General features: G+C 35.0%; 1 protein-coding gene across 2 annotated transcripts in view; it reads left to right on the forward strand.

Annotated features, from left to right (window-relative positions):
• The window catches only part of Man1a1 (mannosidase alpha class 1A member 1), a 169,089-nt gene that overhangs the window by 79,136 nt on the left and 70,425 nt on the right, over window positions 1–19,528 (forward strand). For both annotated transcript variants that reach the window (XM_026394091.2, XM_077801643.1), the window contains exon 6: window positions 12,027–12,121. In XM_026394091.2, the coding sequence (XP_026249876.1) occupies window positions 12,027–12,121 (95 nt within the window). The remainder of the gene's footprint in view (window positions 1–12,026; window positions 12,122–19,528) is intronic.

Consider the following 19,528-nt stretch of genomic DNA (forward strand, 5'->3'; position numbering starts at 1 on the left):
GTTTGTTTATTTCCCCTTCTTCTTGGATTACCTGAGTATACTGAGTTCAGTGGTTTCAAACTATGGTTACATCAGAATCCCAGGGAGGGCTTGTTCAAACACAGATTTATAGTTTCTGTTCTCAGAGTTTCTGATCCTATAGATCTGAATAGGGCCAAAAAAAATATGTATTTCCTTCAAGTTCCCAGGTGAGGCTGACTCTGCTTGTCTGTTAGAGGACCACACTTTGAAAGCCACTGACATAGTACCATAAAACCTCTTCTCTGTATTTAATAGGATTCCTGTTTTAAAAAATGAGCTAAAAAATATAGACATCAGAATTTAGCTCTTGTCATTGTTCAGGATACCATTTCTAACTTACGAGGTCAAGAATTAAATAAAACAGACTGGTAGCACATGCTTGTAATCCCAGTGGCTCGGAAGACTGAGGTAGCCAGCCACAGCAACTTAGTGAAGCCTTGTCTCAAAAGAAAAAAATAAAAAGGGCTGGTGATGTGGCTCAGTGGTTGAGTACCCCCTTGGTTCAGTTCCTAGTACCCAAAACAAAAATAAATAAATAAATATAAACAAAAATAATTTAAAAAAACATTTCTTATATTAGAGAATATAATAAAGCTCTTTTCCTGAACTAACAAATATCATAACTACTAAATGGAATATTAAACTATTTTAGATTTCCTTTATATTAGGGAAAATTCCCATTAAATAAATCAAATAGATAGGCCTATTAAAATCCCTGAAGAATATGTGACACAAATTCCTATCATTAATGTATAATGCACAGATTCTTTTTCCCAGGGTTTTTGGTCACTTGTCAACAGCACTTCCTTAGAGTGACTAAAATTAGGGCCTGAGTAAGAGTATCTCACTTATATTCTATTTTATAGCATGAAAATTTTAGTATTTGTATTATTTTTTTAGCCAGTGCTTTGCTAGTTGTTTAATATTGAAATGGCTTGCCTTCATTTCTTTCTATCGAATTTCTAAGGAATATTCATTCCTTAGCTACCAAGGGTGATTCCTGTCAGAATGATAACCTTCAATATACTGACCAGTCACAGAAGAAAAGATTTTATATACATGATGTGTATAAGTCATATTGGAGGAATGCGCTTTGCCAAAAGCTATATTTAAAATCTAAAAGAGAACCTTGGTAACTTTCTCTTCAGCTTTGTGTTGTTGCCTTTCTATGTATCTGCAACACCTGTGCCGATTTTATTTGGTAACACTACTTGGCAGCGAGGATTTCTCTGATTACCTTGTACAGGATTCCCAACAGTATTATGTTGTCTTCATTTTCTTTTTTGAATGAGCCATGTAAGGTATTTCTTGATCTTTTTCTGTGTATCATGAACTAATACAAATATTCCTGTGGATGTTTTTCCACTGTCATGCTTTAAAAGCAAGTATTACTGTGAGTCACTGACCACAGACGTCTCCTATATTATGTGTTCCACATGTCTTATGCAGCTCGGCATGTAGTCCATAGACACTCAATAAATATTTGTGGAGTAAATGAATTGGCATTTTTAAAGGTCAAAATTATAAAATAGGTCCATCTTTTTTTAAAGTTTATAATTTAGAAAGTTCAAACCATTGAAATGTCTACATGTGATAAGGTTAAAAAAAAAGAAAAAAAGGAAAACAAAAAAAATTTGTTAATGCAAGAGTGGCTACAGTAGACAAGATAAATGTTTCCTGTTAGTTATTGTTTATATTTACATTTTAAAGAGGAAATGCCTCCCAAATTATTTCAAGTTAATATTTTCAAAACTCTTCTAATAAAAATATTGAGTTATGTGACATTTTAATATTCTGATGATGATTGATATTAATTCAGGGCATTGTTGTTGAATTATTAATGGTGCTATTAGACTGTAACACTGACCTATTAAAAATATATGCAGTGTTGTCACAAAAGAGGATACATGAAAATATTTTAAGACCTTTTAATTTAAATGAAAAATATTTAAGATGCTTTCAAGAAAGTTAACATAATTCAGGGTCTGTAAGGTCCAGACACACTGATTTATTTACCTTTTGCTTATGGCTACTAACCCTACAGCTATGGTGAATGAGCCAACCAGTGAGTGAGTGAGCAAGTGAATGAGTAAATGTCTTCTGACCAGCAATTGCACTTTCAAACACAAGACCTAAGGAAATTATTATGGTATAGATAAGTAGGTATTGAGATGTTCCTTCTTCAGCTTTTGTGGCTCAGCCAAAATTGACCTGAAACCTGTTTTTGTACTATCAGAGCTAAGAAGGGTTTTTGCATTATAAAGAATTATTAAAGAAAAATAAATACACAGACATGAGCCAGAGCATGTGATTGGCAAAGCCTATCAAATTTACCATCTAAGACTTTAAACATTAAATATTGACTTTGATATAGAATGTAGTTTATGATGTGGATTAACTTGGTGGAGGTTGATGTAAAATATTAAAAAGTAGAGTATGCATAATTATGCCACTTAAAAATGTGAGCAATACCATTTAGAAGGATGGATGCTTAAGATATTAACAAGTTATATGTGGGTAGACAAGATTAAAAGCATCCTATATTTTTAACCTATCTAATTTGTAACTTTTCAATAATGAGAATGCATTCATTGTATAATAAGAAAAAATAAAATTTTAATTTTGATGTGGAGAAAAATAAGAGAACTTCTCAAAGTTAGCTTTAAGGTACAAAGATATGTTGCTCCATTTTGTGGATGAGGAAACTGAGGCTAACAGATGTTAATTAACTGGGCTAGAAAGATGAAATTAGCATTGTTACTGTATAATCTGTCCAGCAGCAGCATTATTGAAAAGTTAAAATGGTTATCCATAGCTGACATAAAATTATGGGCTCTGTGACCTAAGGCAATTTAGAGGTATTAGTTATAATGTATGATAAAGAAGAATTTTTCAGGAACCCAAAATCACCAGCCTGATGGAATTAGGTACATATCAAGTAGGTTTACATTTGCTTAGATAGAATGAAAAAGGAATTGCTTATATAGTGCATAAAAAAATTAAAAATTATGTGCACATTAGTATTTACTTTAGAAATTCTCAGACTATTACCGCTTAAAAAAATGTATTGCTTTTCACAACTGTAGAGTCAATAGTTCAATTCAGACATGTGACACAGAAAGGCACGTGTTCTGAAGTTCATACACCCTTCACTATAAAATTGACCCACAAGAGACATTTAACTAAACCCCATGCCCTCATGCATACAGCTACTTACATTAGAAGGAGAGCAAATAAACAACACTGAGAACTTTATTGTAATAAACTGATAGTTCATAATAGAAGAAATCAGTAGGACTGTAAAAAGCAGACACAAAGAGCTCAATGATTTGGGGGCTACTTAGTGTGTGAGCAAAAGCCTCATATCCTTCCATTATTCCCAAGGGAACCACTATCTTAAGCAAAGAATGATGATGGTAACTATAACTGCTCTTTAAGAAAACACCTGTGCATTTAATCGCAGCCATTTTTTGATTTTGGAGAATGATTCCTTATTCACATATTTAGAAACTGAGGCACCAAGAGGTTTGCATTAGTGTTCAGGATAGTGTACATCATTTAAATGGTGACAGGAAACTAGATCACCTGGTCCCATCACAGGGCCTGCAGATGGTGATGCTGATTCAACATGTCAGGATAACTGTACATCTCAGTAAATTAAAAAGAACAGATAGAAATGCTTTAAAAACTGATATAAATAAAAGGGTAAACTATAAGTGTTTTTCATACTCTTCAGAGATGGGATTCACTTAACTGGAAAAATTCTCCAGCATAAAGTGCTTCATAACTCAGAAGGATCAGGGAGTCACAACATACTTGGGTAGATGAAGCTATCATTTTTTCTTAGTCTTATCTTTTTATTGAACAGATATTTTCAAGCCTGGATTTGATATATTTCAAATGGATTCTGATGTTTACCTGCAAAAGCAATAGTAAATAGAACAGTCCCTATTTTAACACTATGACATTACATATTAACCTCTATGTAGTGGATTCCACAAATTTTTTTAGGAACTATAGCTAGGCTAAGTACACATTTTCATAATTCCCTGGTCCTTCAGCAAGCATTATATTTTTTAAACAAAAATAAGATACTTTCCTTTTGATGAGAAATGTAGGGTCAGAAACTATTTGGCCTGCTTACATAATATGAAATGTTATTCATTATATATTGTGTATTTTTGTAAACATCAGTTTGGTGATTTGCTCCATTTTGAAAATCTAAATTGAGATGGAATAAACAGCTTGACAGCCCCTCTTTAGGTGCTGCATAATAGCTTGGGTTTTTATCTTGATTGTATTGTTCTTGCTATACTGTATTATTATTTACTATTCTTGGGAAGGTGTTTTAGGAGTTGGAAAGTAAAAAACAGCACAGTGGTGGCACACATAAGGATGATCTTAAGCTTTGTTACTATGAGGTTTCCTCTCCCTTTTCTGTGCATTTTTAACTTCCCTATTAAATGCATGTTCAGAGAATGTAACACTCAACCATACTGTTTCCTTTCTCCCTGCCCCCTCCTCATTTATTGCTACCACAAATATATACTTTCTTCTTGAAGAAGTATTTTTTTTAAAGAGAGAGAATTTTTAAATATTTATTTATTTAGTTAGTTTTTCGGTGGACACAACATCTTTTTTTTACTTTTATGTGGTGCTGAGGATCGAACCCAGCACCCCGTGCATGCCAGGTGAGCGCGCTATCGCTTGAGCCACATCCCCAGCCCAAGACGTATTTTTATAAAGTACTCTGATTATGTCTCAAGATTTCACTTCTTATGACCAATACACAAACACTAGTTTATTGGTTTGTCATTCACATATGTTTGTCTCTGACAACTCAAAGAAGTTCCATAACCAAAGAGAACTGCAGCTTTTCTTTTTCTCATAACTCTGATGATCCAGAAATCTACTTGTCATAAATGGGAGACGCTAAGATAGAAAGTGTGGGGACTTCCATAAGACCCCAGATATGCTCTTTAACCACCCCCTAGACTTTTCTCCTTTGAATTTAAAGCCATTTTCTTGTTTTACTTAATCTTTATGTTTCTTTTTTGCCATTTTCTAGATCTTATTAATCTAGCTCTCTGCCTGCTATGTATCATGAAAAGCTCTATGCACCTCCTTCTCCCCTGTACTTTATCTTCTGTCTTCCACGTTAACCCAAAGTATGTGCACAGATGTGTGCATCCTCACCTCAGATAAGCACATACCTGCCCCCGCGTGAGTGCTACCTCTTCAATCTTACCTCTCTCCCAAGACACAATGCAGTCTCTCCTTTTATTCATATTGTCATTTTTTGACTGTGTGTTTATGTAGTTTTAGATGACTGATTTGTCTTTCTGATTGTGAGCTCCTTTTTCCTCCTGTATCTCTCTTATAGCCCTTACTACTTTGGTAAATATGTAGTAAGTGCTTACTACTCCTCAAAAACATGTCCTATGGAGCAGAAAAATAATTCAGAAAGTATGGTACCTTGGTCCTCATGTTACAAAAGAGGAAAGTTAGAACAGTGAAGTGACCTGTCTTCATTATGGCAGGACTACTAACTTGCAAATGCTGAACTAGAGCCTAGGAGGAGGTGGCAGTGATTGATACCCAAATGGATAGTGGTGATGTGCCTTCCCTGAACAATAACCTGAAATTCTCCTGAGTATTTCTCCTGATTTTTCAGCTTCCTCTCATACCTGTAATAAAATCCTCCCCACTTTAGTGCTATGGAATGAAATTACAGTCCTTTCTTTGGAAAAATTCAATATCAGAATGCTTTTTTTTTCATTTATTTATCAGCATTTATTCGTTTTTACTATGAGATCGTATAAAAGAAACCTCCTTTTAAAGTTTCACCAGCTGTTAAGTTTTTCATGAGAATAAATATCTTTTAAAAAGCTAGACAGATCTAAAATGCTTATTTGCTAGAACATCCTACATTTAGATTTTTAAATTATATTCCAGAATTTCTTCCTTCATTAAACTTTGTGCTTTCATACATTAAAGAGCCAAGTTTAAGGGACATTCATTGATTCTACTTTGTTGTGACCCATAGTTACTGGCAGGTTATTTCGAATAGACAAGTTGGAGAGTTTTGTGCTTTAATTTTTCAGGAAAATGAACAACACTCTTTCCATCTACTTGCTTGAGGGCTAATTGAATTGTATGAATCACAAGAAAGAAAACAATTCACAAAAGCAGTCTTCTAATTAAATGTATAATTTTTAAATGAAGTTTATAATGCAATTTGATAAATGGAAGAAAAAATATTTTTTATTATAAAAGCTTCACTTTTAGATATTGATCAGAAATTAAAAGGAAAAATTGGAAAATTAGAAAAAGTCAATGAAAGAAGGATGGGGGCACACACATATAGAGATGACCCACAAGTGAGGGTCCCTCTGGATCAAAGAATTTCATGAATCAGAGATGACAGGAAGCTGCTATTCCCTTGACTATACCTGTCCACAAACCTTTAGACATTTAACTAGGAGAATAGAGTCTCTGAACTTCAGTTTCTTTATCTGTATACCAGGATTATGGAACTAGATAACTTTTGATGTCCCATTGAGGTTTCTACATCATTAATTTTTTTACTTTATTTTTATTCTGATATTTAAACCTTTCAAAGTTCCACACGAAATTGAAGACCCCAAGAAGCTTAATAAGCACGTATTAGTTGAATGACGAAATTTGACCCTCAGTGAATGATATGTAAGTTATTTTAGTTATTTTCAGCCAAAGATATTTATCATATTTATGGCATCTTGTGCTGAAAGCTTTATGTTTTGAAATGAGTAATAGTAAACTCTGCTTGTATTAATGGGGAATTAGCGTTTGATCTTTTAACAGTGAAATTTTCAACATGAACATTTGAAGAAAGTCTCTGATATTGATTGTGCATTTCAAACTGAAGCAAGTCTGAACTGGAAATGTTCCTTTCCAGAACCATCTGTTCTTATTCATTTCTTCTTTCTTTATTCTTTGCTCTGGCATGTATATTATTCTTGTACAGTGTTCTTCAGGGAACTGTAAACTAGAAAGACAAAGAAAGCCATACATCTTGTTTACAGCCTTGTCCAATCCTATCTGTAAGGATAAAGTAAGAAGATAAATGTTTCTGTTTGACAGATTTTAAATTTTGAAGTTTTTATTGAACAAAAACATTGAACATTGAACAAAAACAGCAATAAGATTGTGATGATGTTACTTAAGTGTAATGAAAAGATATAATGTTGATGTGGTTATTTTGAAATTCTTAACTTTTGACCATAAAAGTTCCTATTCAAAGCTACTTGTTAGTTACATGCTTGAACTATTATTTTAGGAGCTATTTCATCATATCTTACCACCCTTCTTTCAGCAAACTATATTAGTTTTGATTTTTGCTATCAATGTAATCAGAATCTCTATCATGCAAAATATTCTTGGAGATTCTTGTTGGATCATATCTGTCCATCTCAAACTGATTGCTAATTATATATACAAAAGCCCCATTTTATTTTAATACTTTTTTTTATAAAAGGAAGAAAATATCTTCTAGTATAAGCAGGGATTACATTTTATGAACTTCCATTTTTCATCTTGCCCTCTTAACGTAACATCTATCCTACCAAATGAACGTACCAACAAACTTTGGAGACCAAAATTGACTATTATTTGGGTGGTAAATTAATATTTGCCTTTTTAAAAATTATATTAATAGTGCCTTTTTTCCAGATATACTTTAATTAGTTTTGTGACCCTTGTATACTAGTTTTTCCAGTGATAAATCAAAAGTAGAAATGATCAGCCCTGATTTTTCATTGTACTAGGGAAACTGAGAACTAGAAAAATAGAAGCAGAAATAGGTTCAGATCTGAGATCAAGGTCCCTAGTCCCATCTCTCTGTCTTCTCTATCATATCCAGCCCCTTGGAAGGAGCACTGAAGTGCCATTTAGTGTGCTTTTTATAATAATTTGCTTTTCAGCACATCATCCAAGATGTGCTAGTTAAAACTTAATTGCCCTTTAGAATGATTTGTGACACGTCACCTTTATTCTTTTAACGATATTAATCCTACAAGTTAGTTTTATTACACACACATTATTTTAGGTAGAAAGATGTTCTCTTTTAGAATCTGGAATACTCCTCCAGGTAACATCTCTTCAAGTCTCAGGAGGAGATAACAAATCAAAAATTGAGACTTGAAACCAATAGAGGTTCATATATGATTTTATTTAAAGCATCAATGGAATAATTAAAATTTGTATCCAAAATTATCTTGGTAATTGTCCCCTAATGATGCCCAATGTTGAGATTCCAGAATGCTTGAAATAATTATTTGCAGACAACAGCAGCTAGTGGAGTAGGATGGAGCACTTTGCAAACACTATAAGACCAATGGCTTCTCAGAACACCGGCCCAAGCATATTAATCAATCTTTGATGGATACATTTATTTATTATATAAACATTTATGGAGTACCAGATACTATTTTACTGAATACTGGGTACATATATAGCAATGAACAAGGAAAAGTATATGCCCTCATCTTGTTGATATCTAGAGGGTTGTCAAACAGTAAAACAAGTATGCAAATAAGATAATTAGGAGGTGATAAATAATGGAACAGAAGTGAACGGGCAGATATGCTAAGACATAAATAAGGGTGCCAACTTTGTGAGTTGTTAGGCTCTCTTAAAAGGGGCCTTGAAGATAAGAATGAGCCAGGCACACAAAGAGCCTTGCAGCCAGAGGAGACAGCAAGGGCAACACTCCTGAGATGAAGAAGGGCCACTGTGCCCTATCTGCTCATTGACAATACAAGTCTCTTCCTACCTACCAATGGGAACACTGTAGTGGTATCAATAGATGTCAATTTTAATCTCGGTTGGCTATCTATGTCTAATAGTCAATAAGGGAGAAGTTGAGGTCTTTTTCTGTACTCTTAGAAAGAAAGGAAAATTATCAGGGGGGACACAAGAGAGTAACATATGAAAACATTTAGAGATCAGCATTTGAAGTTTTCAAATCCTGCCTTGTGATGCCAGCTGTCAATGTGAAGGTTCCCAGAAGCCAAAGATCTTGGCCGGGTGTTGAAAATTGACCCGACCCTTGATGAATGGACAAATTTGGATTGACCAAAAGGAGGCAGTAAAGGGTGTTTCACAATGAGAGGACTGTGTAAATAAAGATGATAAGGTGGACTGAATTTGAAAGAATGCTTGAAACCAGGAAGTCTCAAGAGCACTCTCCAAGGGAACAGAAAGTTCATAGGAAGTGTTGAAAGATCACTAGAGCACTTTTGACAACAAAGGGAATCATTACAGTTTCTTGAACAAGAAAGTAGTATGGTAAAAAGGAGAACATTCGTACTATTAGATAAAAGTTAATTAAAACTAGAGGAAGAATCCTGAGAGGCTGGGTAAGAGAAGCTTCTTTTCGTCTGTTTCATTGTTCTGGTGATGAGAACATGGCCTTATGCTCATCTCAGAGAGTATGCTGTACACAAGACACAAAAGAGTTGTTGATGACACTGAGTTACTGAAGGGCAATAAGTCAAATGTCAAAATTCCAGCTCTTGAGTCCCAGAAACTGAACAAACAATTATCAGTGATAGAACTAGGGATATTTTTTCTGGGATATTAAATGATCCATGCAGAACTAGAGCAAAAGTGGAAAGTTGAATCTGGGAGTATAAATAGGTGATGAAAACCGAGGGCTTAGCTCTTGGAAATGAATACTTACCTGGAAGGTGATAAGAGTAGGTGGCAGGGGAAGATGGGGATTAACAGAGTCAGAAAGATAATAAGCATGTGAGTAGAGAGAATGCACCAACACACCAAAACAGCAGTTGTATAAAGCCAATACAAGAAGGAATTTCAGGCAGTAAATAGAGAAAGTTCTTGAGAAAATACCATTATCATTATCACTGTAAAAATGACAAATAACCTTTTAGAATAATTACTAGGTGCCCCAAGTTTTTTAAACATAATAAAGTATTCATTTCTTTCCATAACCTTTAAAAAGAAAATGCTATCATTATCTCCATTTTACAGATGAAGAAACTTAGGCACAGAGATTAAACAATTTGCCCAAGATTACTCAGTTTGAAGAAGTGGAACTAAGATTCAAACACAGGCATTGTGCCTTCAAAGCTTGAGTCCTTAACTCTCATGCCATATGGTAATACCCAAAATGGTGTTTTAATTACATAGTTTAACTTCTATCTTATGTAAGTGTCTTGAAAAGGAGTTAATTAACAGTTTAAAAAGTTGGGTAGAAACCAGGAAGTCAACAGATGGCTGGACAGTGATTGGATAAATCCTTACAGGAGAAGACACCCTGAAATTCTCTAGGGTGAGGCAGAGAAAGGGAAAGAAGAAGAATGTACCCTTTGATCTATTTTTTCTTTCTCCTCTTCTCCCATAACACTATTAGTTGTCGATAAAGGAAATTGTCCACTTTGACAAGAGAAGCGATACTAATTTGTGAGGCGAATGGCACCTCTATTTTATATTTAGCACTTTCTATATATTACAAATATGTGCATCTTTATTTGTGTACAAGGAATGCCAGTTTATTTACATTGATTGTCAAAGTTTTAGACTAAAATTATTTGTTTCTTAACTTTCCTTACAAAATGAGAGTTAGTTTCTCAAAACCTAAGTCTAGATAGTAGCCTCAGTGTTGGTTTTACTGGATTACCCTCACGGAGTTCAAATCTTGGGTTTTCTCTATTGGGAGGCTCAGGTCTTAGAGCAGGAGCTGTGGACAACCGTGCTGCCCTCTGGAGCAGACAGGCATGCTTTGACAACCACTTTAATCATGTCTTTCTCATTGCCTGAAGAAGGCCTTTTCATCCATGCCCTTTAGGGCTCCTACCATCTTTCTCACTTCTCCCTTGTTTGAAGAGAAGGCAGAAAAAACGTTAAATTCTCAGCCTACCAGGCTCACTAAGGAGTGCACCTGCATGGTACCACAGCTATCACAGGGAGAGCTATGGTAGTCCTTCCTTCAGTGAACGAGGTAATGCCTTTCTTTGGACTTTAAACTCTGAGTGGTTATGATCTGATCATTTTTTCATACAGCAAAATAATGTCCAATAGAATTGGCAGCTCAGAAACTTTTGTTATTTTTCCACTTGAACAGAATAAAATTCTTAGCATGACTCTCTATGATTTTGCCCCATGCTATGGATAAGGCCCACCCTAATTTGCAAGTATTCCCGTTTGGTCAGGCACGCTTCACTATTCCTTGTTTATTCTGCAGTCTTCTGCTTTCCTTCCTCTATGCTTAAACTGATCCCACAGAGAGGCTCTCTCTTCCTATTCGTCTCTCCAAGTCTCTAGTAGTATTGGCCCCAGTTCAATGGTGCATACACTCCTCATGTCATGTTATCTCCACCACACAACCTTGCTGAATTCATCTAAACAAGATTGTATCTCCAGCTCTCATTTTATCTGTTTTAGATAATTATGTGCATATAATATTTTCCCTACTACACTGAGGCAGAATCTGTATTTTCCATATTACCTACCCCTAACAGAAAGTTAAAGCTACAAGCTCTTAAGAGAACATATACATACTAGTGATAGTTTGTCTTTCTAAAACTTCTCCTTTCTCTATGTCCTAATTAATAACTATGCTGAACTGGGTATAGGAACAAATCTCCTGGTTCTCAGTCCAGTACTTACTCTTTGACAATGGTGCTTCTCCTTCTAATATGCACATTGAAATGCTTTAGAAATCCCCATCCAGGAATCCCAAACCATAAAAATGAAAATCTGGGGAATGGAGCCCACACATCAGTTGTGTTAAGACCGCCACATGATTCTAATATGCAACCAAGACTAAGAACCCTATAGCTTGAAGGCCCCTGGCTCATTTTTTGTTTACTAGGTAATTTTATTAATTTGAGAAACTATTCTTTTTTTAAGATAAGCAATATTTGAAGTAGAAAAGTACTAAACATAACAGATCATTTTGTTTTGCTTGCAACAGTAGCTTACTTAACTGTTTAACTTTTCAGATTTTTCGAAAGAAAGCAGTGGAACTTGGGGTAAAATTGCTACCTGCATTTCATACTCCCTCTGGAATACCTTGGGCATTGCTGAATATGAAAAGGTAAAACTTCATTTTCAACAACATATTTTAAGGGGAAATGGTTGAGATTGTGAACTAATAAGTAAACACTAGATGGATTAGTACTTGTGTGATTATAGTGACAAATTGACCCCAATGGGCTCTGTCCTTGTGTTGGAAGCTATAAGCTTTTCAGTGTTCCATAGCCTTAGATGGTTCCATCATGAAGAGCATAGCCCCAACAGGATCATGTAAACCAGGCATGATCTGAGGTTTTCACTATTTCATGGAAAGATCACATCAGTGATACTGTCTCTCTCCATAAATATCAATAGCATCCCACTGTCTTTTAAGTCATCATGAAATTGTTTCACTTCAGAGAAAGCAAATTCCTAAGAGCATTTAGCTACTGGGGATATGACAGAGATAAAACACTGGGAGAAATCAGATTCCCTAAAACAAAGGAGCTGGTAAAACTGACACTTGGAGCACCTGAGACTTTCCTGCACACCATTGCAAGGAAGAAAGGGGGCTGATTCATTGACCCAGATCAATCCAACCTCTCATCCTCTTTGGATGGGGAAACCTGGTATGCCAAGTCCATGAGAATATGGCCCCAAGAAGAAACCTAAATTAAACAACTTTCTAGTGTTCTCCCAGGGAGTTGTTTGGGTTTTCACAATAGTTTAAGCATGTCATTTAAGATTCTTCATTTCTTCCTTTCCGTGAATTATTAATGGCTTATGGGCCTCTCTGAGATTACAAGGATGATGGTGGAGATTGCCACTATTATTATCATAAAGTATGGTGGGTTCTTTACACTTATTACCACACAGATGTTTCACAATAGCCCAGTAAGGTCAATACTGTTGTTATCTCCATTTTATTCATAGGGAACTGGAGTCACAGAGAGATTAAGTAATTTGCCTAACATCATACAGTAAGTAAATGGTAGAGCTGTAATATATATTTAGATGTTTATGAATATACATTGATGCTTAAACACAAATGGATTTCTTAGAAACACCAAAAAAATGAACAGGGTGGTGTACACGGCAGGATTAATGGACATTTATTCTTAATTATTTTTAGTGACATTCTTTCCTGAAGTTAATTATGAAATTGCTGATTATTTTTTAATAAATAAATCCATGAAAGGTCATGCTTTGTTTTAATTCATCCTGTGCCTTTCTATAAGTGTGTGTTTGTCTGGAGGGTAGACATGTTGAGACAGAGGGATGGGGAGTCTCCACACCACTGGGCTTCATTAAACTCATATAGTTCTCTGCTCTATAATGTCTCAGGGTCTGCTTTTCTGAATAGGACTCCTAAGGCTTTTTCTTATCAGCTTGAAATCTTTGCATGTTTTACTTGTAACAGTAGCTTACTTAAGGTAGGACAGAGTCTGAGCTTGGCTTGGAGGCAAGTTGGTGTTTATTTGGAGGCCCATACATTTTATATTTGGCTCATGTAGACCTTCTCTATTGCATTCCATATCAACAGACTCTGTATTTATAGATAGCATTCTGACCAGAATACCCTTTTCTTATGTAAGGTAACAAAAGCATTGCTCAGTTAACTCACTTTTTCCCCTATCTGCCCTCTGAGAAAAATGATGTGGGTATAGTACTACCTTAAACTAATTGGTTACCAAGAGACCTGCTTCTAGGTAGAGACCTACTTGAGGTCTGTTTTCAGAGCAGTCATTTAAACTCTCCAGTCTTATTTATAAACTGGAAGGTAGGCTCATTCAGTAGTTCTTTTGTGGGCTTCACAGACTTTCAGATTCCAATGAAATCTATACCTCATCTCATAAAATACAATTTCCTGAGTATACAGATTTGTCCACAATTTCCAAAAGTTAGCAGCATCATGGGTGCCCCCTAGGACCTGAGAACCTCAGGTTTGAATTCCTAGAGTAATGATCAATCAAGGTTCCTGCTGTAGGATTCTGTGGAGCTAATTCCTCTTACTTCCTGGAAGGTAATGAAATCAGATAAAGTCTTACTAAAACTAATAGAGATGGTGTGGGCTAGTTATTTGTATAAGTTGAGTTAGTTATTGTAAGTTGCTGATATTTTATTAGTTCTGGCATCTCTTGAAATAGAGATAAGAAACTGGATTATGTTGAAGTATACTTAACTTTACTTAGTGTTTATTTGTAATAGTCAAGTAGATTTTTCCTTAGTGAAATCTATTTTTTACTGTACTGTCAAGATTTTTTTCAGTACATAAGGAATAATTAACTATTAAATTCTAAATCCTTTATTATTTTTCATATCTGTACCTATCAAGATCTGAACTGTGGTGTGAAAAATTTTTATAATACTTAAGACTTTATGATTAATTTCAAAGATTACAGGAAATTTTTATATGGTGAAAAATAATGGTCGTTTTCATTTATGTATTCTCTGATGTCTTCAAGTTAAACCAGAGGAAATTAGGTAATCTTTGGCAGCTGATATGATATCTTCCTGGCAACTTGAATGAATTTTTTATTATGTGTTTTATCCACCTTTATTCTCGTTTACCAAATAGCAGTGACTTACCCAAATTCACACAATGAGCATTGACAAGGCTAATAGTAAAGCCCACTAAAATCCTTCCTATCCCTTTGTCTAATCAACTATATTCTTATAATCCACTCTCCTTTTATCTGCAAGGCTGATTTATTATATTGAGATCTTTCCTATAAGGAAATAAAATGACATTTCCTATTTATCCACAGTATTACTTTTCAAGTGTACATAGATGCTATTTTCTCTGAATATTTGTGTTTTTACAGTCAAGACCTAGGAATGTGAGGTGGGGGGGTGTCTTTTTTAGCTTTTGAAAGCTGTCACTAGCAAAAGTTTCAAAGGAGAGGGGGGAAAACATGTCTGGCCAAATCATATGTTCTTAATTACCTTCCCCAAACAAGAGAATATTAGTGGAAGGATGCCCAAGGTGGTGGCATGGAGGGCACTAAAAAGGCTAGAAATATATTCACTGTGAGCTGGCTTTGACTCTCGGCAAGAAAGAGGAGGGACACTGAATATACTGGCTATAATATCATATTCAATTTTTAAAATCATTATGAATGCTACCCTTTACCAATACCTGTATTTCAACAAAAATATGAACTTCCTGGTATTATTTGTTCACATACCCCTAATGTTCTGATTTTTCCCTAAAGATAATTAACATCTTTACTTTTTCTTTGTCAAAAACAAGCATTTCTTTGAGTCCCTGGCATGATAACAGTTCTGTTCTAAGTCCTGGGAAGATTTTCTCTTTCTCTTCACTTTGCTCAAAAAGATAACAGGCATGTCCTTTCCCTCAGGGGATTCACAGCCTAGTTGATAAAGTAGAATATATACTTAATATGTCTTATTTTACATTCACACATGTAATTGACAAATGTAAGGTAGTCTGTTCCAGTAAAAGATAATAAATGCTCACTGGGCTGAATTTAAAACAAGCAGGGGAAGTTTATATATTTGGAATCAAAATACCAATAAGAGGAATTGGACTTCCATATTTGTGCAAACTGAAATTACAGAGAACCTAAATAATGTGGCATATGCTACCTTAGGAACTCTGTCCCAAAATCTGCTCAGAAAAACATATTTTTATATTTTCTCTTCTTCTGAATCTATAATAAATTCTTAATTTAAGAGCATCCATATTAAGTTATAAGTTAACTAGAATTGTGATTTAATAGCAAGTGGTCATTTGGTAGGCGTGGTGTTACGGACAATATCAACCAGGCAAATATGCCCACTTCACCCGTACAGTTATGGAATGAAGATGCTTAGGTTATGTAATGTCTCTCATAAAAGAGAACCATTGCCTTTCTAACAGATTAGATTTTGATATAACTCAATTTCTCTAATGTGAAAATGTCAGAGATTGATGTCTGATCTTGTTACTACTATTAGCAAGAGGCCCTGTGCAGTTTTGTCTCTAACTGCAGAAAAAGTCACCTCTGTGGTTTGTAAAATCAAGCATTTCCCCATTTCCATATTTCCAGGTAGAATGCAAGCCTGGTGTAAAGTAGACTTAGATTAGATTTTGGACTTTCTAAAGTGTGTTCTTAATTTAAAATAATGTAGTTAATGTTCCCATTATTCATTTCTATCACAAAGCATACAATGTGGGCATTCCTAAAAATTATTCTGTCTTTCTTGATAAATGACTTAGTTTTAGCTAGGTACTGTTTTATCACTTGTTCTGTTGTGGTTTTTTTCTGAACTGCCACTTGCCTGGTGGTTATATTAAGTTAAGAACTGTCTAGAGTGTGTGCTTTTATTGCACATATTGAGGTATGTACCAGGCCTGGCCTATCTCCATTCAGATTCTCATTAGTCAGCAAGGTGATGAATGAGGCCCATCCCCTTCACTTGTTTTTATTTCCTTCTTGGTAAAGTTTTATTTACTGATTATTCTAATTATCTGACAACAATGCATACTGTGTCATTAGTTACACTGAAGCTCATTTTATTATAATTGCAAAGTCCTTTACCTGAACAGGGCCTTGTTAAGAGCAGTACATGGCTTTTAATAGTGAAAGATTATCCTATGTGAAGTGTACATAGTGTATATATTTTAACAAAAGGTGATAGCCTTCTTATTGGGGTTTTAATATCTTGGTGGTTTAAAGTGCTAAAATAATAAATTGTAGTAGTTTGTTTTTTAATTGACACAAACAAGAAGAGCCAGTTTAATGGGTTAAATATTTTTAAAGTATTTTCCATATATCAACATTAATAAATTTCTACATTATTAAATCTTTCTTGATTTCAAATTTTAAGGAAATATATGTTTTAAGATGAAACAGAAAACAATTCCATACTTTCACATCATAGGAATAGTATTAAAATATTAATAAAAAAATTTCCTGAGCATAAGTAGATCAAACTGACTTAATGATTTGTTAGTATTCAAGAGGCAAAAAATACTCCTTAATTACCCCAAAAATGTTATACAGCCTGTGATGTAAGTCTGAATGTAAAATCAGAGCCTCAGCTTACAATTTATGTTTTATTTATATATTTCACAGATCTGTTAAGAATTCAAAGATAAGTTTACCAACTCAAAAAAGTAAAAAGAGAAGTTATAGTCTTGCCACTATCTTAAGCTAAACTTTTCATGGGTTCTTTTACCTCTGGAATTCTTTTATCCTCTGAATTAGACATTTTGTTATATTGGATTTCCCTCTTTTGTTTATTTTTTTTTTCATTTGTACTTTTTCTGGAAATGGTAATCAATCATACTTTACATTTCAAAAATGACAGGCCAGAGTTATTAATATCAGACCTTTGAACAGTTATTACTGTTTCCTCTCAAGGTTCAGTTTTGTTCACCCCATTACTGCCCGCAGTATTCAGGCCACAATTAGTGGAAAATGAATCAGGTTTAATTAGGAAAAGCTTGCTAATAGGGGAGGTGGCCAGACACTCATCCTAAAGGCCATTTCAAAGAATTCAGTAACTGAAAGGGTTTTTTATGGGGAGAGAAAAAAGCAGGAAAGTGAGACCCAAAAGGGTCTACAAAGAAGTTATTAGAGCTAATAAATGAATTCAGCAAAGTGGCAGGATATAAGATCAACACGCATAAATCAAAGGCATTCCTGTATATCAACGACAAAGCCTCTGAAACGGAAATGAGGACAACTACTCCATTCACAATATCCCCCCAAAAAATAAAATACTTGGGAATCAACCTAACAAAACAGGTGAAAGATTTATACAATGAAAATTACAAAACCCTAAAGAAAGATATAGAAGAAGACCTTAGAAGATGGAAAAATATACCCTGCTCATGGATAGGCAGAACTAACATCATCAAAATGGCGATATTACCAGAAGTTCTCTATAAGTTCAATGCAATGCCAATCAAAATCCCAACAGCATTTCTTGTAGAAATAGATAAAAGAATCATGAAATTCATATGGAATAATAAAAGACCCAGAATAGCAAAAACAATGCTAAGCAGGAAGTGTGAATCAGGCGGTATAGCGATACCAGACTTCAAACTATACTACAGAGCAATAGTAACAAAAACAGCATGGTACTGGTACCAAAACAGGCGGGTGGACCAATGGTACAGAATAGAGGACACAGTAACCAATCCACAAAACTACAACTATCTTATATTTGATAAAGGGGCTAAAAGCATGCAATGGAGGAAGGATAGCATCTTCAACAAATGGTGCTGGGAAAACTGGAAATCCATTTGCATCAAAATGAATCTGAATCCCTATCTCTCGCCATGCACAAAAGTTAACTCAAAATGGATCAAGGAGCTTGATATTAAATCAGAGACTCGGCATCTGATAGAAGAAAAAGTTGGTTATGATCTACATACTGTGGGATCGGGCTCCAAATTCCTCAATAGGACACCCATAGCGCAAGAGTTAACAACTAGAATCAACAAATGGGACTTACTCAAACTAAAAAGTTTTTTCTCAGCAAAAGAAACAATAAGAGAGATAAACAGGGAGCCTACATCCTGGGAACAAATCTTTACTCCACACACTTCAGATAGAGCCCTAATAACCAGAATATACAAAGGACTCAAAAAATTAGACAATAAGATAACAAATAACCCAATCAATAAATGGGCCAAGGACCTGAACAGACACTTCTCAGAGGAGGTCATACAATCAATCAATAAGTACATGAAAAAATGCTCACCATTGCTAGCAGTCAGAGAAATGCAAATCAAAACTACCCTAAGATACCATCTCACTCCAGTAAGATTGGCAGCCATTAGGAAGTCAAACAACAATAAGTGCTGGCGAGGATGTGGGGAAAAGGGTACACTTGTTCATTGCTGGTGGGACTGCAAATTGGTGCAGCCAATTTGGAAAGCAGTATGGAGATTTCTTGGAAAGCTGGGAATGGAATCACCATTTGACCCAGCTATTCCCCTTCTCGGTCTATTCCCTAAAGACCTAATAAGAGCATGCTACAGGGACACTGCTACATCGATGTTCATAGCAGCACAATTCACGATAGCAAGATTGTGGAATCAGCCTAGATGCCCTTCAATAGATGAATGGATTAAAAAATGTGGCATTTATACACAATGGAGTATTACTCTGCATTAAAAAATGACAAAATCATAGAATTTGGAGGGAAATGGATGGCATTAGAGCAGATTATGCTAAGTGAAGCTAGTCAATCTTTAAAAAACAAATACCAAATGACTCCTTTGATATAAGGGGAGTAAACAAGGACAGGGTAGGGACGAAGAGCTTGAGAAGAAGATTTACATTAAACAGGGATGAGAGGTGGGAGGGAAAGGGAGTGAGAAGGGAAATCACATGGAAATGGAAGGCGATCCTCAGGGTTATACAAAATGTCATATAAGAGGAAAGGAGGGGTAAGACAAGATAATACAAATGGAAGAAATGATTTACAGTAGAAGGGGTAGAGAGAGAAAAGGGGAGGGGAGGGGGGATAG

Source organism: Urocitellus parryii, chromosome 8, assembly GCF_045843805.1.
Source record: "Urocitellus parryii isolate mUroPar1 chromosome 8, mUroPar1.hap1, whole genome shotgun sequence".
Taxonomy (NCBI): Eukaryota; Metazoa; Chordata; class Mammalia; order Rodentia; family Sciuridae; genus Urocitellus; species Urocitellus parryii.